At 36.2% G+C, this 22,057-nt stretch overlaps 1 protein-coding gene, 1 long non-coding RNA gene and 1 other non-coding gene across 4 annotated transcripts; 2 read left to right on the plus strand and 1 right to left on the minus strand.

The window, feature by feature from the left end:
- The first annotated feature begins 729 nt into the window (after positions 1 to 729).
- Positions 730 to 1,845, plus strand: LOC113286242 (ribonuclease DdI-like). Its single transcript, XM_026534906.1, has 2 exons — positions 730 to 828; positions 1,316 to 1,845. Exons 1-2 carry the CDS (start codon positions 750 to 752, stop codon positions 1,714 to 1,716), a joined length of 480 nt encoding a protein of 159 aa, XP_026390691.1. The 5' UTR covers positions 730 to 749; the 3' UTR covers positions 1,717 to 1,845.
- A 975-nt stretch (positions 1,846 to 2,820) lies between these two features.
- Positions 2,821 to 7,816, minus strand: LOC113285964. 2 transcript variants are annotated; one of them, XR_003329034.1, is made up of 6 exons: positions 7,366 to 7,816; positions 6,801 to 6,891; positions 6,621 to 6,679; positions 4,375 to 5,602; positions 3,336 to 3,440; positions 2,821 to 3,250 (listed from the first exon to the last, which is right to left on the minus strand). It is a non-coding gene; the product is annotated as an uncharacterized LOC113285964 (long non-coding RNA). The 2 variants fall into 2 exon arrangements; XR_003329033.1 differs by having other exon boundaries at positions 2,821 to 3,440.
- A 6,645-nt stretch (positions 7,817 to 14,461) lies between these two features.
- TRNAK-CUU lies at positions 14,462 to 14,535 on the plus strand. Its single transcript has one exon. It is a non-coding gene; the product is annotated as a tRNA-Lys (tRNA).
- The last annotated feature ends 7,522 nt before the right edge of the window (positions 14,536 to 22,057 follow it).

Genomic DNA, 22,057 nt, shown 5'->3' on the forward strand with positions numbered 1-22,057 from the left:
AGCCTTGCAGATTTCCTCCATGGTAAAGTTGTGATTGCAATAACATTGATGGCAGTCCCCCTAAAAACACAATTTTGGTTATTCTCTGTTGCAAATGGCATGTAATTCCTATTTCACATTTATTATTTCTTAAAAATGTTACACTTGTTTTGCAGCTCAAGGACTAGACACCCCAATTGACGGGCCAACTAGGTTGATCATAGCAACTGGAACAGCAAACGGATTGAGCTACACCTACATTCACGCCTGTGTTGCTTTAAGGAGTTGGGGTTGGGATATAAAACAACCCAAAGGAAGCCTTCTTAGCCTAGAAACAAATAGTACCAAGAAAAACCCGTTAGTAGTTATAACTTCAACTTCAACTTTTTGTTCTGAAGCAAATTCTGCCTCGATCTCCACCTTCAATTTGTTTCTTACACAAGTTGATGGAAATTCTGTCTCTCACGCTTCAGCATCTTTTCTTGATTTCTTCTTACTGACTTCTTTGCTTTGTCCTTCATCACTCAAGATCTTTAATCTTTCTTTTCTGGTTTTGAGTAACTGTTCTTGAAATTGATACGTATATCACATTGTCAAAGGGATCAAAATAACCAGAAACGAAGCGTACACTAGTTCTTGATCATCGTCATTTCTCACAGTAAAGAATGGAAGCTGGTTACCAACCGGTGATTGGAGTAGAAATAAGATGGACAGGTCAAATCAGAGAACACTCACATAAATTTATACATAGATGTGTAGCGTTATATCAAATGATTCCTTACAAGAAAATGGTTTTCTGCCTCCTCTTCTTTCAAATCATGGCGCTCAGCTTCTATTGCTTTTCTACAGGTACCTAATTATTGATCGTTTCCTCTTTCAATTTCTATTCTGGGTTTTCACTATCTTGGAATTTCCACTATTATATGGATATTGAATATGACACGAATCTACTTTCATGGATTCTTCTTTAGTAAAAGCTTATGAATGTTTAGCTCCAGAATGGGTATCTTATCTTTTAGCAGATCATATCGTAGATGTTAGAATTCTGAAATTCACACATTTTTTTTTTGGATGGGAAAGCTTAACTTGGTGTAATCAACATCAGTGATGTTCTTATGGTAGGAGGACATTGATGTATGTAAAACCCTATCAGAGCACAAAGAAAGTTTTCTAGGCTTCAAGTTTCTTACAATCAGTTGACACAATTAGCTAGATGCATGAAACTAGGTGATTGCAAGATTCATGAATTTATCTAGCAGTATCAAATGTCATTTGAAAGATATGACTTTCCATCTTGTTTTAACGATTCTCCATTATTGTGATATGTGATGAGCAGTTACTCAGCTGCCACAATCAGCAGCGTTTCTTCAGCAGTATCATAGCCATGGACAAGTTCAACGACGACCACCACCATCACCACCCGCAGAATATATTTTAGCTTTGCAATGGGGATACACCGTCTGCGGCGGCTACCCAATATGCAGCCAAATGTATCTCGTGCCAGATTTTACGGTTCATTGGTTATGGTTGGAACCCCAACCGAACCCAGCGGGTTGCAAAGGACAAGCTTTTGATGACAGATTGTTAGTGAGTCTTGTGAATGATTTGAACTTGTACTGGATGAATGCTGAAAACGGGGATAACATCGGATTTTGGCGCCATGAGTATAATGCACACGGCATTTGTGATAACGGAACGTGGTTGATTTCTTCAGAAAAGTTCTTGATATCTACATGAGGACAAACTTCGGGTTGCAATTAGAAACCATAATCCGGAACGAATACAATCTTTTGCAAACAAGTGTTAAACAACAAGTACTCCATTCGAGCTTAATGAGAGTTATAAATAGGAGATTTGCTATGATGTGCTCCTATGAGCATGTGACTGGATATTAAAAACTGAAAGAATTGCGTTTTCAGTTTGCTGAAATTGGGAATCAGCTTGTGATGGTAAATCTGCTGAAGATGCCATATTGGGGGGTATGCCCACATGGAGCTGACATAATGCTCCCTCTACATTAGAGATCATACTCATTCATTCTCTTGTTGAGTATGTGTTTGTGTTTTTTCTGGTATTGGCTCTTGTTGAGTGTTCTTTCTCTCTGCACTGACTCTTGTTGAGTGTGCTGTTCTTTTCCTGTCTTTTCAATCTGTTATTTGCTCTGCTTGTAACGATTGTGGGGGGTGTATTAGGTTGTACTGGTTTAAATCCCTCTCCTAGGTGACTGTCTAATTCACCTGAACAATAATTGTAATAATATTTCAAAAGTGTAAACTGAAGCTTCCTTGACAATGTTTTTCATTACCCATGAATCAGACTCAAAGTACTTGTAGTCCTGGTGTAGAAAGTTGGTTTCTAAGAAATAATTGTGTTTAAAGACTTGAGACAAGGCATTGGGCTCATTCACAAGTCTCAAAAAAAAAAAAAAGTTATTTTATGAGCAACACAGTTTACATCTGTGCTTATGGGAAAACATTTTTGTTTCAACATTTGCAGGCTCCTATCCTCTCAGGATATGGCTAAGATTCTAATGCAGCTCCAAACAACATACTGTCATCCAGAATCTCCCTTATGGAAACAACAAGTCAGATGCTGCAAGTGCTCTTCCACCCTGGCTTCATGAAAATTCGAATGACCGAGTTCAAAGCCTGGTATTGCATTTGTAGAGATTGTAGACAACGTGCAAGCATCGACCGCCATGCAGGTTCAAACAGAAATTACTACTGTAAATGTGCAAAAAGTCAATGTCTAGTATTGCAGCTACCTCTAAGAGTAATGCAACAACAACAGCAGAAATACAGGGTATCTCTATGGAAAGTTGACAGATGTTGCAGGAGAGCATAAATTTAATCAACTGAATTATTAGTCCTGATTCCATATATCACACTGTATCTCCATAAAGACATGGAATTGCATCAAACACACGCAAGTGACTCGATGTAATTATAAAGATGACCCCATACACCTCCAGTAGGAGCATCTAGAAAAAAGAATAATCCAGGAAAAGAATGGAGTCGGGTAACACTCATTTTTTTAAGATCGTAAGATATAACCTCCTTCCCACTTACGACCATCACCAGCTTTGACAGTGATTCTGCTTCATCTTCCTGGACGAAAACTATTGTTCTCCAGAGAAATTTAAAATCATGAAATGCAACAAGACTTTCCAAGTCAAGCTTGTGCTACCCAGGGGCCAGTTACCTGTTTTGGAAAAATAACCCCAGCTGGAGTTATGTGTTTGAGCGAATCTCGAAGTCTGTATATGACACATCTGGAAGGAAGCAAGGAATCATGAATATGAATAACTAGAAACTTTACGAAAGAAATTAGCCTCAGAAGGAAATGAAAAAAAATACATCTCTTGATTGTTCATAATATCTTCCGATCCTGTAATAGGAGGGCGAAAGATGGTAGGCGAAGGATCTCTACAACAAAGGGATAGGTAACCGTTCATTCCACCACTGCATATAAATACGAATGAGAAAATAATCAGTATGTTAATGCAAACAAAACAAATATCATTGGACAACAAGGACTATAACCAGCATCAACAAACTTTCCAGATGTACATAAAACAATATCAAAGCCAACAGCTCAGTTTCTCTGATACTGGAATTACATGTCAACACCAGTATACATCATAAAGTACGTTGTTTTGATAGAGTTTGTCCAGACTGTCATGAACGAATTTAAAATTTTATGAACAAGTCCCTGCAGAAGGGAGTAGTATTCGATAAACAATTATAAGTACACATTAATTGGTTGATTGATGTGAGATCAGATCGTAATGGAATGATAGACCAGCAACAGCATGCATCCGATGATAGTTATACTAGCCATTCAATTTCGTATCATACACTTGACTGATGTGAGAAAAACACCTACAAGAATATAACAGCCGGTGCATTTATGGATAAAGTCTTTTAATACAAACCTGGCCTTCGGGTCAATTATTTCTTAGGATCAGTACGTTCTTTATTAACAACTGCTTACAACGGTTAACGGTCGCTCAGAGAAAATATATACGGGGAGAGAGGGTGAGATAATGTCACACTATTAATGTTATCAGCCTCGGTCACTCTTGTACATTATTAATCTTATTTTTGCTACCCCTTACATAATTTAATAAAGAAAAACTATTTTAAATAATTCTCTAAAGATATTTTTCAAACATTAATAAGCTATATTTCAATTGCATAGATTGGAACCCAATAAGTAGCTCTAAATTTGACATGGCTCATAAGTTATATTTGGCCACAACAGATGCGCTTAAGGCTGTCTCAGCACGAAGACGTGAATTTGAGCAACCACGGGTGAAAAGAGAGTTCAGAACATATGCTGTAGTTCTGAGCATGTCAACACTCCCTAAATGTGAACATATGAAATATGACATACCTTATCATATAGGGCTTGTTGGTTTCGCCAAAACCCTACTGGAGGTAACATTAGTCTCCCTGCAGAATACATATCCATTATAAGCAACTAAATGCTCTTAATAAACTCAAGCAGTTAGGCAGTTCAAAATGAAACGTAACAACTATCAATTTCAAATGCTAGTTGAAAAATGGACTAACCGAATTACGTACCAGATCTTGATCATTTGAGAATAAGATTAGAAGCTTCTCCATCAGTATTTCTTACCTTACTATTAACAGAATCAGAACCCACAGAAACATAGTTTACTTTCTCTTTCACGCTGACTCTTACTGTTGGTAGGTTGGTCGTCTTTCAATTGTTTCCCAGTATTTTGATTCTGCTAGCTGTTTTTCTGCCATTCGGTGACCTCATAATTTCCTTTACATTGTCAATATTACAGCTAGGAAGGATTTGGAAGACAGCTATTAACCAAGAACCTTTTTTGTGGTGTCTCAAAAGCCTCCAATCTTGGACCAGGGATACTATTGACATTGTCATTGCAGCAATCCACACGCTCAATTCTTATTTCTTTGACTTTTATGTTATTCAACCTTCTTGTTGCAGCGACTCTAATTAGAGCAACTTTTAAAGTATCTAAACCATCTTTAATCGAGCAACTATCGTTAGCTTTGGAAGATCTCTGCAGAGTAGACTCCTCCGTGGTTGCAACTTCCAGATCTTTCTGACACACTAGGAGTGGCTGCAATTGGCATTTCTGACATAGATCTTTCCAACTTTCCTTCAGAAACACTTGTATGTATCCTCTTTGAGACGGACTTGTACAACTCCACAGCCAGCAGATCCAGAAATAGAACGTGAATTTGTTCCCTTCTTCTTTGTCCAACCTACTTTACCTTTTTTTAACTCCACCTTTGGCTTTAGCCGACTTTGTACTCAGGATGCCCGCCGGAACGTCAACTCTGACCACATTTGGATCAGCATTTTTCACATCAGAACTTGTAGATGCTGGAGCATCTTTTACAACTTCATCCATACCAGTATCATAACTGCAACTAAGATTTTCTGGCTCTCCGCTTTTCGTGTTAGTGAACGTCTTCTTGTTGGACAGAAAAGACAGCACCTCTTTTGACTCATCAAAGGAAGACATACTAGTTGGAGCACCATTACCAGCAGATTGTTGGTCCAAGCATTGATCAGCAACATCCTCCCAGCCAAATAGAAATCCCACAATGAAACGACTGCAAACCTGCTGATAGTGTACATATCCATCAATAGATAAAACTAAATTCCTCACATACCAGAACAGTAACGTGATTTGAGACTCAATGTGCACATACTGTTCTCGGTGCAAGCTTTCAATGACAACCAAATTTCAGTTGTCCATGCATTTGTTCGTGGTTAAGCGGAAGGGCTAAAATAATGCAGGGGGTAATCCACAACATCACTTGTGACCTAAAAAGCATAGTTCACAATTTTTTTATTTTTTTTTGGTTCACGAATCTTACGCATTTAGTAATTTACAGGACAATTTATATGCACAAACTAAAATTACTCCATTTCAACATGTGAGAAGACAAATCAAAAAGGCATAACAAAGAAGAAGAAGAGATATATAGTAGTAGTAGTAACAACCTCTGAAGAAAACCCATTTTCCTGAGAACGACAATTATTGATAGGCAATTTACTTTCATACAACAGATTAAGAAGAAAACTTGGCAGATTGATTAGGAAAATTTAAAAGACAATTATGCAAATTGATATTATTAATTTAAGAACACGATTGTAATTATTGATTGAATTTACGTGATGTAATGAAAATTAAGAGGGGGAAATAGATAACTTCCATCAAAGAAAAATATTTTTAGGAAAAAAAACTGGAGAAAGTTCTACTCTGAAGATACTAAAATTGGTATTTAAACAAGAGTATCACCATTCATGTTCTGAAGAGAGTCCAGAAAGAATTTACAAGAGCATACAACACAGAAGAAAGTTTGGCTTTCAGCTCTCCCATTAACAGGAAGACGGTGCCAACAAGAAACATCTAGCTAATGTGAACAAAAACAGGAAGTTCATAAAGAAGGGAAAAATACTTGAAGATGTGACTTTGAGCAACCACGGGGTTAAAACCAAATAGTGAAAGGTGATTAGTAAAATGGAATTCAGTGAGGGACATAGTGTTGGGTAGAAAAGAGAGTTCCCAATATAAACTGTAGTTCTGTGCATGTCAGCAAACTCGAAGTGGGAACATATGACATATCACATACCTTATCATATGGGACTTGTTGGTTTCACCAAAACTCTACTGGAGGTAAAAGTAGTCTCCCTGCAGAATACATATCCATCATAAGAAACTCAACACTCTAAATAAACTCTACCAGTTTGGCAGTTCAAAATGAAACCCAAAATTTTCAATTGCTAGTTGAAAAAGGGACTGACAGAATTACCAGATCTTGTTCGTTTGAGATTAAGATTAGGACGTTCTTGGACAGTTGAAGATTGTTTCTTCCTTTTAGTGTTAGAAGGCAGTGCAGGTACCTAAACAAATGGAGCCGATCATTACAGTTAATACTTAAAAGGTACATTTTAATTTTGACCTAAACTGCTAAACAGAAATAATTTAAGGCCTCAATACAGCTTCGGATAAAGTAACAAAGAAAAATGTTCTGAAGAAGACGTAGCTCGGGTAATGTTCATATATTAAATTAAGAATTTTCTTTGGATTATCTTATCATCATAGCCTTCAAGTTTTCACAAACACTTTTAAGTATTGAGGTTTTAATAACCTAGTTGAATTTTGAAAAGATAAAGAAAAGAGGAAAATATGTACAAAATGGAGATTGGATGTAAGAACTTACTTTTTTTGGACAATCTTATCATCATAGCCTTCAAGTTCTCACAAATACTTTTAAGTATTTAGGTTTTAGATAACTTAGTTGAATTTTGAAAAGAAAAAGAAAAGAGGAAAATATGTACAAGGTATAAAATGGAGATTTAGGTTTTAGAACTTACTTTTTCCTTCATCGTTGTACTTCCTGACATATCCAGTTGGCTACGTTTACTTACTTCACTTTCCTTTGACACCAGGTTACTTGCATCCTTCACATCACCAACCTTATAGAAAGATGTGCAAGATTATCTCAGCTCACGACCTTCTGTGCATCAATACCACTTCCGGAGTTAATTTTTTCTACAGCTCCGGTAGGGACAGGGGAATGCATAAAATCTGTCTGAAGCCCATCTTTAGAATAATGATCATGATGTGGTTTTCCAGGAATAGTCCCTTGCAGTTGAACATTGGGCTGATCAGAAGTACTTGTGCCACCTAGTTCACCATCAGTACTTGTTACCTTACTATTTACAGAATCAGAACCCAAGGAAACAAAGTTAACTTTTTCACTGTCACGCAGAATCTTACTGTTGGTAGGTTGGTCGTTTTTCAAATTGTTTCCCAGTATGCTGATTCTGCTAGCTGTTCTTCTGCCATTAGGTGAACTCATAATCTTCTTTACATTGTCAATATAACAGCTAGAAGGATTTGGAGCACAGCTACTGATCAAGAACTTCTTTTGTGGTGTCTCAAAAGCCTCCAATTTTGGACCAGGGATACTGTTGACATTGTCATTGCAACAATCCGACACTATATTCTTATTCCCTTTGACTTATATATTATTCAACCTACTGCTAATAGTTTTATCTAAACCCACTTCAATCAAGCAACTAACTTTAGCTTTGGGAATTCTCTGCAGAGTAGACTCCACCATGGTATGAGAATTGCAACTTCCAGATCTTTCTTGCACACTATGACTGGCTGCAGTGGGCGTTTCTGACACAGATCTTTCCAGCTTTCCTTCAGAAACATGACCTATATCCTTTTTGAGATGGACTTGTACAACTCCACAGCCAGCAGACTCAGAAATAGAACATGAATTTGTTCCCTTCTTCTTTTTCCGACCTACTTACCTTTTTTAACTCCACCTTTGGCTTTAGCCAACTTTGTACTCAGGATTCCCATTGGAACAGCAACAGTGGCCTCATTTGGATCAGCATTTTTCACATCAGAATTTGTAGATGCTGGAGCATCTTTTACAACTTCATCCATACCAGTATCATAACTGCAACTAAGATCTTCCGGTTCTTCACTTTTCATGTTAGTGAACGTCTTCTTGTTGGAAAGAGAAGTCAGCACTTCTTTTGACTCATCAAAGGAAGACATACTAGCTGAAGCACCATCACCAGCAGATTGTTGGTCCAAGCATTGATCAGCAACATCCTCCCAGCTAAATGGAAACCCCACAATGAAACGACTGCAAACCTGCTCATAGTGTAGGTATCCATCAATAGATAATACTAAATTCCTCAAATACCAGAACAGGTATCGTAATTTGATACTGAATGTGCACATACTGTTCTCAATGCAAACTTTCAATGACCCATAGTTAGATACTATATTCCTCAACAAGGACCAAAATTGACTTGCCAATGCATTTGTTCGCAATAAACTAATAACCGAAAAAGGACTGAAATAATGCAGGTTGTAATCCATAACATCACTTGTGACCTAAAAAGCATAACTCATATGGATTTTTTTGTTTTCGAAGCTTACGCATTTAGTCATTTACAGAACAATTTATATGCACAAACCAAAATTACTCCATTTCAACATGAGACAAGACAAATCGAAAAGGCGTAACTAAGAAGAATAAAGTAGTAGTAGTAGTAGTAGTGGTAGTGGTAGTGGTAGTGGTAGTGGTCGTAGTGGTAGTGGTCGTAGTGGTAGTGGTCGTAGTGGTAGTGGTCGTAGTAGTAGTAGTAGCAACCTCTGGAGAAAACCCATTCCTGAGAACGAGAATTATTGATAGGGCCTTGAATCAAAATGTTGATCCCATCGGCTGTCTTAAGAGATATTAAACCATATCGCTTAGCAATTGGTGCAGAGGAAAATACTGGCTTAGCTCGATTACTGTAACAGTACAACAAAATTAGAAAATCACTGAGACCCTTTTCAAAAAAGACAATGAAAACCCTAAGTATGTAATTACTTACTCTGATAAGACTAAACCTCCAACGCATAATCTCTTTCCATCTTCAGATTTCAGCAATCTTCTAAGCAAACCTACACAGAAACAAGAAGAAGACAGAAATAGAGGATGAGTTAAAAGGGAATGGAGAAATTTGTTATAGAGAATTGTGAGTGAGAGAGAGGTGAAGAGAAGTACTGCTGGAAGATATCTGGAAGAACTGGAATTGGAATTCTTGACCGGTGTATTATTGTTTAGAATTGCTGAGGAAGAAGATTTCTCGTCATCGGAACCAAATTAGTTTAGTTTCTCACCGTTTCTGGCTAGGGCACATCAAAATGAAAATGAAATAATGAGAACGTTGGAGGGAAACCAACAGGTGTAGGTAGGGATGCACATGGTTGGGTTTTTATCGGTTTTTGGCAAAACCTAAACCGAAACCAATGTACTCGGTTTTCCAATAATTAAAACCAATGAAACCGTATAGCCTATTCGGTTTATTTGGTTTCGGTTTCTACTCGATTTTGTTAAAAACCAGTCGGTTTTTGGTTAACTGAATGATTTATAAACAATAATGTGTCAGTGCTTTAACTCGAATAATCCTCATAAGAGTCCTAACCATTCATTAACTACAATTGATCAGTGTGAAAAGATTCATTCTGCTATGAGAAATTGAAAAATAATAGAGGTTCGCAGTATCGAGCTAAGAAAAACCCCAAACATATTTTAATTACATATTAATTGAAACAAAACCAGTGCAGTTGCTGGCTCCCAAGCTACCTCTCCTCCTTCCACGGGAACTCCTGCTAATGATAAACAAACAGAGATGAGCATACAAATGGTGTATTCACAAATCATTTTCAACATTCCCAAGCAATAACAACAATAACAAATAACAACATTCCCAAGCAAAATAAACAAGATCAGCAGCACATGGTCGACATATTTCCAATCATTTTCAGTTGATAAGCTAAGTCTTTCGCAGCAAGGACTGATCACTTCTCTGCACTCTTTTAATTGATCTACCAAACCCAAACCATACTCAGAGTACATAATACGGCCTACCCAGAATCAAAACTTCCAACCTAGTTGAACTACCAGGTGTAAATCATTCTCATTGGCATAATGGGGATTTCGCAGGAAAACAATGTCAAGAGTCTACTACCTAGTCAAAGCTATGAATAAGCAATTAACAGCTACTGATTAGTCAAACTGAGGTAACTAACAACTATAACCTGATGCTAACCAACATTTATAGGCAAGTATTTCTCAACTTAATATAAAAAATCAAAGACATATCTATTCACAATATCTTAGGGCACTACGAAGTTCAAAGGATATAAAGTTTAAGGTTCATTAAAAGGAATATGCATATGGAAAACAAGTCAGTACACAAGCCCAACATAAAGTGGTATTTTGGATGATCATATTGTTGTGTGTCATAGTGCTACTAGAAAAACTTACCGCTAACCCATTAAATCATTTATAATCAACTTCACGATAACAAAGTTGAATCTTCTTCTTCTTCATCATCTATGTCAATGCGGATGAACTTAGAAGTTGCAAGAGAACCTAAAAATTCTGCAAGAAATTACATCAATAAGTGACAAACAATGAGTAGAGAAAATAACAAATCAGAATTTTACAAAAGTGAGTAGAGAAAATACCCGAAACATCTTCGGCATCATCAGTTCCTAAGGTGTTTGGATCAAGATCAACAAGTGTCCGTAACCAGCTTTGCGTGCAAATCAATGCCTCAACTGTCTTAGGCAGCAGTGAACTTCGATATGAATCAATAACTCGCCTTCCAGTACTAAAGGCAGATTCCGAGGCAACAGAAGAGACTGGTATGGCTAGTATATCTCTCGCCATGTGTGATAATACAGGATACCTTGTACTATTAGTCCTCCACCAACCTAAAATTTCAAACTGAACACCGGTAGGTCTAATTCTCGGTTCACGTTTCTCCTCTAAATATAACTCCAACTCATTTTTCCCCTCAACATTGTCATCCTCCTCATCTTCTCTTGCTCTCTCTGCTATTAGACTAGCATACGCGGAATCTTCATCATCAGTAACCCCAGAAGATTGAGTAACATTATTACAATCACTTGTGGCACTAGACATGTTTTCATCATTTGCATAGAGACACTTGTACTCTTCGAAAAGTTCTTGAAAATCAGTTCTCACATAAGTCGATAAGTGTTTACGTAATGACGGACCCGTGATATCTAAAGTATCAAGAATAAAATTTAAACCTTTCATTTTCTCACGTGGATCAAGCAAAACAGCAATGAACATGAGAGTGTTCATTTTCTCATATTCTCCCCAATACTTATTAAACTTGTCTAGCATTTTAGTGCCCATACCAGAGAGAAATGGATCTGAACTTTTTACCCGTGTGTTCATTGTTCTATGAATGGCACTTACGTTAAACAAGAACTCATGTGAAGTAACACGAGTACATTAAGAAAACTTGACAGTCAAATCATATAATACCTTTAAATTTTTTCCAAATGATCTTGCATTGGCCCAATCTTCCATATATGGAGCATGTATAGGAGGCGGAGGAGGGGCCTTATTGTTTCCTTTGTTATGAGCAAGAGTACAAGCTTCTTCCATGTCAACATCATCACTAGCACCGGTAGAAGTAGAGAATACAGGAGGGATGGATCTTTCGTTGAAACAAAACTTCTTTTTGAAAGCCTTATCTTCCCGTGCTAGCCTTTCAAAAGCTTTCTGATATCTACAAGCAGCTTCCAACATCATGTAAGTGGAATTCCATCTTGTATCCACATCTAAAACTAAACCTTTTCTGCAATCTATCTTTTCTTGTTTAGCACAATCCACAAACTTACTCAACCTAGCAGGAGAACTCATCACATGCTTCACCACTGCCCTTACTCTCTTAATAGCCATGTGATACTCTCCCAAGCCAGCATTCACAACAAGTGCAAGCACATGAGCAGCACATCTAACTTGCATAAACTTAGTATTTAATACACCATTTGAACTAATCACTTGCTCCTTTAAATGACCATCCTCCCTTAGATAATCAATAGCTAAATCATTAGCACTAACATTGTCAAGCGTAATAGTAAAAACCCTAGGAAGTTCCCAATCTAACAAATATTCCTCTAACATCTTCCCAATTACCTCACCTGAATGACCTAAAATTTGGAAAAGTTGATCACCAGTTTGTGCATCTTCCAATCTTTATCAATAAAATGCGCAGTTATAACCATGTAGCTTTTATTTTGGGCATTTGAGGTCCATGTGTCAGTGGTGAGACAAACTCTCACATTGTTTTCCTTGAAGTAGTCTTCATCTTCTCCTTTTCAGCTTCGTACAAATTTAATACACCCCGCGAAATGGTCATACGAGAAGGGATCTTGAATCTGGATTCAAGTACCCTACAAAGTTCCTTGAACCCTTCTCCTTCAACCACTCTAAACGGCTGCTCATCTAAAATCACAAATAAAATCACTGCCTTTGTACATGCATCTTGATTAAAAGTTGTCGCAACCAATTTTCCTTCTTCTCCTAGCCTAGCCGGTTGAAAATCAAGAGTTTGTTGTCATTTTTCCTCCTTGGGCTTCTGCTTACATATCTTCAAATGATTATTCATACCACATGTCCCATACTTGGTACCCTGAGCTGCAATCTTTGTCTTACAGTGGCGACATTTTGCATATTTCGAAGGCTTGGGGTCCATATCAAAGTGGTTCCACACATCAGAACGTTTTTTTCCCTTTGGTTCTGTCACTTCCGTGTCATCTTCAGTTGCATCTTCAGGGGTTTTACGCTTATTTCTATGTGTTTCTGTCACTTTTATGCCAGCTTCAGTTGCCTCTCCATCTGCACTAGCATCTCCATCAACACTAGCATCTTTAGCAGCACTTGTACCTCCAGCTGAATTTGCACCTCCATCTGAACTTGCATTAGGTGGAGGTCGAGGTGGACGCTTATTAGAAGAAACAGAGGCAGTAGGTGTTGAACTGGATCCTCGCATTGTCAAAAGGCAAGTCTGCAATGTGATAAACCATACATTTATGTTAATCGTAATTTATGTCAAAAAGCAAGTCTGCATTTAGCATTTGTTCTAGCAATTTAATCGTAATTTATAAATAGAAAGGGAAACAAAACAACTCAGTTAAACAATGTCAATGTACAACCACTCTAAACGGCATACTAGCAAAAACAAGTATCAACTATAGCAAAAATCCAGGTCAAGTGCATACAAATATCAACTACAGCAAAAACAAGTATCCAATTCACAAACAGACGGGAACGAGAAGTACATTTCGTAATTTGTCCTTGTGCTCAAATCTACACCTAAGCTTACAACTCCACCACTAACAAATTCAATCTGAATTAACTTGTAAAATTTATTAAAAATTAAGCAAAACCCACTGTGTAAATCAACCTAAATGACCTTAATTTGAAATCCCCAATTTTTTTCAATTTTACAAACCCTAATATCATAATTAAAATCATAATATCAAAATCATTTCAAATGATACACACAAATACACAATCGCAATACCTTTATCAAAATCAGTTCAAATGATACACACAATACCTTTTTCAATTTTCGGTCTCTTCTACAGTTCTACTCCATCTTCGTTCGACTGATTAGTGATTAGGACTTCGATAGATTTGTTACTTATCAAACTAGAAGAAGAAGAAGAAGAAGAAGTAAAACTAGAAGGTGATGGTGGGACTTCGATATGTTTTAGCATTTGGTTTTCCGTTTTTGGGAAGACTCAGTCGAGTGAAGTAAGTTATTAGGGTTAAATATCCCCATCCACGGCCTAAAATTATTTAATCCTATGGTCACTATTAATCGGTTAACCAATTGGTTTTTGGTTCGGTTTTGAGATAAAACCTAAACCGAAACCGATACTGTCGGTTATCTGAAACTGGCAACCATTAATGAACCATAGGAATATGGTTATGGTTCGGTTCGGTTAAAAATCTTCGGTTTCGGTTTCGGTTTTCGGTTATGGTTCGGTTTTGTGCAGCCCTAGGTGTAGGATGTATATATTCGTGGTTATTTTCTTTATTGTGTTTATTTTAAACACAAAGTTCGAATAGCTTAGTTGGTTAGAGCGTGTGGCCCTTAACCACAAGGTCGGATGTTCGACCCCTCCTTCTAGCGTGCCTTTTTTTGTTTTTTTTTGCTCATGTTGTTTGTATTCCTACACTACAAATGAAGAGGTGATTAACCTTACCCTATATGGAAAACCAACTATCTGAAGCAAATGTGCTACATAAATCAAGTTCATATAAGATTTCTTTCCCAAGTACCTTATCTAGAGAAGTCATATGAAAATCTTCTACACATTACGGAACTGATATTGGAGATAAGAGAACAAGCATCTTTCTTGAATAAAATACAAGCATCATTCTTGATTGAAAAATTCGAGTTAGTTGTAACCAAATTTCTAGACTTTAGGCAACACTAGAACCCACAAAAAAATTAAAAGGATTATGAAAGAAAGAATTTAAATTACCACCAAACTTTTGATGGATGATCTGCCTCCATAAGCCTTTATTTTCCAAACTATATATCTACAGAGAGCAAAGTTATTTCAATATTTGTAGCCAATGCACCTTCTTCCTTTAGGATAAAACAATCTAGGACCAATTATACAATTATAAGATTCCCAGATAAAATCTCTCGTGATCAAGCTCACCACATAAGCTGGCATTAGAAACAAAAAAAGATAGTAAATATGGAGGCTAGCAAGCAAACTATATCTGAATCATGATGAGTCTACCTCCTTTTAACATATAAGATCATTTTCAGCCGAAAGCTTTTGTTGAAAGTTTTTGATCCAGGGCATATACATGTTCCAGAAGGTTCCACATAGAAGCTTGGCTTCTAAGTTTTCCTAGTTCATGTCTTTCTTTATTTTAGAACTCTTTTAGATTTCCTTTTTATTTCACGTTTCCTAGTTTAGTTATTTACTCAAGTCTATATAAAGGCTAGTCTTATTATTGTTTTGGATACACAACTTATAATCGATTATTATCAAAACTATCTCCTTCTTCATCTACTTTTCTCTGTTTCTTCTTCTTCTTATTCAATTCTCTTCTTTCTTAACCTACAACAATCTCTGTATTGCTTTCTTTCTCTTTTACCACATCAATTGGTATCATATCTTAGTTTAGGTTTTTCAACTTTTACTAGATCTTGTTTTTAATCGCTTCCACAACCCTTTTACAAAAACAAAAAAAATCTATGGCTAGCCCCCTTAATTAAGAAGCTTTCGACGCTGCTATCACCAAGCTTACCAATCTTATTACTAATTCTAGTAAAGCTTCTAATGATAGTATAGCTAACATCAATACAAATATTACTACGGTTTCAGATAACCTAACAAAATTGGAGAAAACTTTCTTTAATCAGTTTGCAAGTTCTGAAAAGAAGTTTGATGATATTCATCTGATTCTAGACAAGTTTGTAACTACTCTTAAGATTGAAAATGAAGAAACAATAAAACTCCTGGCTGAAGCAAAGAAATCATCATCATCAAAGAAGACACGTTTGCGCACAATGATGATATTCCTTAGGACATCATGCAGCAAATAAAAAAAATCTACAACATGAAGAATTTATTGGTTGTACCCCAAAGAGGAATTCTGTTTTTCAGATTCATGACAGTGAGGATGACGATATTCAAGAAAAAAATTGGATTGAAAACAAAAGGCTTAATTCATCACAAAATCCTTACAGTTCTTTACCTGAATACAAATCGAAAGCTGACATCCCAATTTTTAATAGTAGTTTTAGAATTGAAGAACTTTTAGATTGGTTTTATGAAGTTGAGGCTTTATTTCAATTTATGGAGATTCCTGATCATTCTAAAGTTCGACTTGTTGTGTATAAGCTTAAGGGAGGTGCTGCTGCTTGGTGGGAGAGATTATGTGACGACAGAATTAACACTTCCAAACCTCCTATTAGTACTTGGGAGCGCATGCGTAAATTAGTGCGAGCCAAATTCCTTCCTCAAGATTTCAAATAGCAGTTGTTTATTAGACTTCAACATTGCAGACAAGGAGCACGATTAGTTGAAGAATATGTCGCAGAATTCTATAATCTTATTGCTCGTAATGAACTTAATGAGTCAGAAGAACAACTAGTAGCAAGATTTGTAGAGGGTTTGAGTACTCTGATTCAACAGGGAATGGTTCAATCAGTATTCACCATGGTTGAAGCTATTTAACAGGAGATTAAAATTGAACGTCGTCTTCTCCGTTCAGCTAAATTATCACATCCTAGACAAAGTCATTATCAAGGTAATTACATAACTCAAACTTCATCTCCAAATTTTTCTCAAGAAGTTACTCCAATGTTTTATTCAAAGTCTTCATATCAAGATGATAGTGGCCATGCATATCATACACCAACCCCTAATCCACATAATACACCTCCTCCTTTGAATACTGCACCAATTTTACCAACTCCAGTAGAGATTCAAGCTATTCAACAGAGTCAAGTTCAACAGACTAGAACTGCTAATACTTCTGGAAGTCGTTTTCCTACAAGAAATCAACAATAATTTCCACCACAACAACAGAACAATAATGCCTATGCCAAATTTAGAGGAGATAAGTGCAACAAATGTCTACAACCTGGACACACGTCTAGTGAATATCGGAAAATTGATGCTTTTATTAGCGACACTCAGTTCATTAATGAAGTCAATGATGATTTTAATGAACTCGATGAAGAAGATTCACCTGAAATTCAAGATGAAGACGAATTTGTTGGTATGATTCGTCCACTCCTTCTTACACAACCATGTCCTTCTCAAAGACATAGTATTTTTCGATCAAAGTACTATATTGGTGGTAAAATTTGTAACATGATTATTGATGGAAGGAAGTGTCGAAAATTATGTTGCTACTCACGTGGTAAAAAAACTTGGGCTACCAGTGCATCCTCATCCAGTACCTTACTCTGTAGGATGGGTTAATAAATCAACTACTCAAGATATTACTCACCAATGTTATGTAACTTTCAAGTTTAAAGGTTATGAAAATTCAGTTCTTTGTGATGTTATTGATATGACTGCTACACATTTACTTCTTGGTCGACCCTGGCAGTATGATCTTCAAGCAGTACACAACGGTTTCGAAAATACTTATACTTTCAATCATAAGGGGAAAACAAAAATTTTGTGTCCATCAAAATCATCTACATATATTCGAGAATTTTGTGAAGACAAAACAAGTGTTATTGTATCTACTATTGTTCATTCTCTACAACAAAAGCATTATTTGAACTCCAATGAAGAATCTAAACCTATGATTGAGTTACCTGACAAATTTCAGCCTTTGTTAAGTCACTATAGTGTTTTATTTCCAGATGAATTACCAACTACTGTACCACCATTAAGGAATATTCAGCACTGCATTGATTTCATTCCAGGAGCCTCTCTACCTAATCAAGCACATTACAGGTTGAGTCCTACAGAACATGAGATTTTGCAAGGACAAGTAAATGATTTACTTCAAAAAGGATTAATACGACCTAGCACCATCCCTTGTGCTTTCCCTGCTTTCTTAGTTAACAAAAAGGATGGTGGATGGAGGATGTGTATCGATTGCAGAGGTTTAAATCGAATTACAATTCCTTATAAATTTCCTATACCTCGTATTGAAGACATGATCGATTTGCTTTCGGGTTCTATTATCTTCATAAAATTGGATCTGCGCAGTGGATACCATCAGATAAGAATTCGAGAAGGATATGAATGGAAGACATCATTCAAGACACGTGAAGGTTTATATGAATGGCTTTTCATGCCATTTGGATTATCTAATGCACCAAGTACATTTATGCGACTCAGGAATCAGGTTCTCCAACCCTTTCTTAGTAAATTCGTTATTGTGTATTTTGATGACATTTTGATTTTTAGTCGAAGTGACCAAGAACATCTTGATCATCTGTCACAAGTATTTCAAGTTCTTTCTGATAACTACTTATATGTTAATCTGAAGAAGTGCACGTTCATGGCTTCATCAGTAACATTTCTGGGGTATGTGATATCTACTGAAGGCATACATGTCGATCCTTCTAAAGTTCAAGCAATTAAAGAATGGCCAGTTCCTACCTCTATTCGAGATGTACGAAGTTTTCATGGCTTGGCTTCATTTGATAGAAGATTTGTGAAGAATTTTAGCACTGTTTCTGCACCACTAACTGACTGCCTCAAGAAAGAGAAGTTTGAATGGACAGAAGCAATGGACATAAGCTTTAATACTCTGAAAGAAAAACTTTGTACTGCACCAATTCTTGTTTTACCAAATTTCGACAAACCTTTTGAGATAGATTTCGATGCTTTCATTGTTGGAATTGTCGCCGCTTTATCACAAGAAGGTCATCCAATAGCATATCATAGTGAAAGGAATTCAGAGACAAAAAATAAGTGGTCTACCTATGAATTGGAGTTACTTTCTCTTTTCCAAGCTTTCAAGCAGTGGCATACTTATCTGATACATAGAGAATTTGTTGTCAATACTGACAACCATACACTAAAATTTTCGAACACTTCTGATAAAGTTAACAGAATGCATGATCGATGGCTAGCTACAATCAACAAATAAACATTTTCTGTGAAGCACAAAAGTGGTAAGTTGAATCAAGTTGCAGATGCTTTAAGTAGAAGACGTCATCTACTAACAACAATTCGTAATGAGAGTTTTGCATTTGATTACATCAAAGACATTTATCCTGAAGATGAAGATTTCAGTAAATTATGGAACCAATGCAGTTCTCAAAGTCATGAAGTTGATGATTTTCTCATGCAAGATGGTTTTCTTTTTAAAGGTAATCGTTTATGTATTCCAAAATGTTCTCTACGCTTACACCTTATGCGTGAATTACATGGTAGTGGTCTTGGTGGTCACTTTGGAAGAGATAAAACCATCACACTTATAGAAGAAAGGTTTTATTGGCCTTCTTTAAAACGAGACATATAAAAATTTGTACAAATGTGCATGGTATGTCAGAGAGCAAAGGGTATCATTCAAAATACAGGACTATATACTCCTTTACCAGCTCCTCATGCACCCTGGGTTGATATAAGTATGGATTTCATACTTGGCTTACCTCGTACTTCTAGGGGTAATGATTCTGTAATGGTCGTAGTTGATCGTTATTCTAAAATGGCTCATTTTATTGCCTGTAAAAAGTCCACGGATGCATTAAATGTTGCTATCTTATTCATCAAAGAAATAGTACGCCTACATGGAGTGCCAAAATCCATCACTTCTGACAGAGATACTAAGTTCTTAAGCTACTTTTGGAAGACTCTATGAATGCGCTTCGGGACTGCATTACAGTTTAGCACCACTTCACATCCGCAAACTGATGGCCAAACAGAAGTAGTGAATCGTTCACTTGGTAATCTCATTAGAGCTAAGTGCATGGACAATAGCAAGCAGTGGGATATTTTACTACCTCATATGGAATTCGCTTTCAATACTTCTGTCAACCGTTCTACAGGAAAAACACCATTTGAAATTGTGTATTCTAATGTTCCCAGTCATACACTTGGCTTGGTAGTATTACCCAACACTCAGAGTACAAGCACATCTGCAAATTCTTTTGTTGACAAGGCTACTGAACTACACAATTCAGTAAAGGCTAAGCTGGAACAGTCTAATTCAAAGTATAAAGAAGATGTTGATAAACAAAAGAGACTGAAGACTTTCCAAGAAGGTGAGTTAGTAATGATGCACTTGAGAAAGGAAAGGTTTCCAGTGGGAACTTACAACAAAACCAAGATGAAGAAGTATGGTCCTTTCAAGATTTTAAAGAAGATCAGTGATAATGCGTATATTATTGATTTGCCAAGTGACTGGAATATTTCAAACACATTTAATGTGCAGGAAATTTTCACTTTTCATGCTGACAATGAACTACTGATTTGCACAGACAACTCGAGGACGAGTTTCATTCAAGAAGGGGGGATTGATGCAGGGAATATACATGTTCCAGAAGGTTCCACATAGAAGCTTGGCTTCTAAGTTTTCCTAGTTCATGTCTTTATTTATTTTAGAACTCTTTTAGATTTCCTTTTTGTTTCACCTTTCCCAGTTTAGTTATTTACTCAAGTCTATATAAAGGCTAGTCTTATTATTGTTTTGGACACACAACTTATAATCGATTATTATCAAAACTATCTCCTTTTTCATCTACTTTTCTCCGTTTCTTCTTCTTCTTATTTAATTCTCTTCTTTCTTAACCTACAACAATCTCTGTATTGCTTTCTTTCTCTTTTACCACATCAGTTTTGAATGCTAAGTCCCAAACTACTTTACATTTTGATTGACTTCCTAAAGGGACACCTGCGTGATTGATAGAAATTGAGAAGAAGCACATCCAAAAAAAGTACTGCGACTTTCTCCATTATGCAACTCACCAATATAAACTATCATGTTTTTTCAAAAATTTATTTCAACCAGAAATCAATTCAAAACCCAGAAGAATATTTTTATAATTGGTCATTTGGTCATCAGTTTTATTTATGAAATCCAATCAATTCATCTACAATTGGAGAATATGATTTATAATTAGAGTTGCACACTGTTCGGTTCGGTACGGTTATTGATGAAAACAAAATCGAAACCGAAGTATTCAGTTTTCTAGTTTTGAAAACCGATGAAACTTGTTCGGTTCGGTTTCATACTAACTCAGTTCGGTTTTGAACCGTACGGTTTTGGTTAACCGATCACATCTTACAAAAACTTGATGTTCCTAAACTCCAAAGTGCACAAAAGATCATAAACCAATTTATTGGTTTGCAAACTATGTATCCTCGAGGTGTTATTGTACACTTTGTAAATTTACTCTTGTATTCACGAACTGACTCAAGAGTTCGCGAACTTTGCACTTTTGGATATGTTTTTAGATTTTTTCATAGACACTTAAAACATCTAATATATACGAATTGATTAATATGAGTTCGTGAAATAGCATGTTTTCGGGTATTCCTGAACTCCAACATTGCTTAATGGTCCACAAGCCTATTGGGTTAAATATTGTGGGCTATAATCGTGCACAATTTTTTAGCGACAATTTTGTTGTCCACATTATTTTTCGTAACTCAAGGAAAAATTATGACATGATTAGACGATTTTTATTTTTTGGAATCAATCTATGTTGAGAGGTTTTAGTGTGCATGGGATCAAAGTAAGTCGTAAACAAAATAGTTCACGAACTTGCTTATTTGTTTTTAAGAAACATAGCCTCATTATGAATAGAGGACTCTCTACAACCTAGAATTTCAATCCTGGTTTGTTATCTCCTAGTTGCGGAAAAAGACTTGTGTTTCCTTATGAAACTGTACTAAGTTACGACTTTTTGAAGTCTTCACCAAGAGATTTGTGAATCCCGATCGAACTATCTTTTACTAGATAGTTTATGATATCCAGATTCTTATCTTGATCATCGTAATTCTTGTCTTTTCTAATATTAGTCTCGTCTTTTATATATATACAAGCATTCATGAACTATTAATTGGGGAATAAGATTGATAGAAATTACTTGTCTCAGTAGTTTTAGGTTGTTCTTGTGAGGTAGAATATAATCGATTAGGTATCTCTATAACCTTTTGAAGATATTAAGTTATCTTAATGTTGCTTGAAATCTTATTTTCTCTATAGAT

This window comes from Papaver somniferum, chromosome 6, assembly GCF_003573695.1.
Source record: "Papaver somniferum cultivar HN1 chromosome 6, ASM357369v1, whole genome shotgun sequence".
Lineage (NCBI taxonomy): Eukaryota > Viridiplantae > Streptophyta > Magnoliopsida > Ranunculales > Papaveraceae > Papaver > Papaver somniferum.

Excerpts from the sequence above, each read along its gene's own strand:
- LOC113286242 (XM_026534906.1), top strand. The coding sequence starts at position 750 with ATGATTCCTTACAAGAAAATGGTTTTCTGCCTCCTCTTCTTTCAAATC. Across the intron at positions 829-1,315 it reads CTTCTATTGCTTTTCTACAG|TTACTCAGCTGCCACAATCA; the intron begins GTACCTAATTAT and ends TGTGATGAGCAG.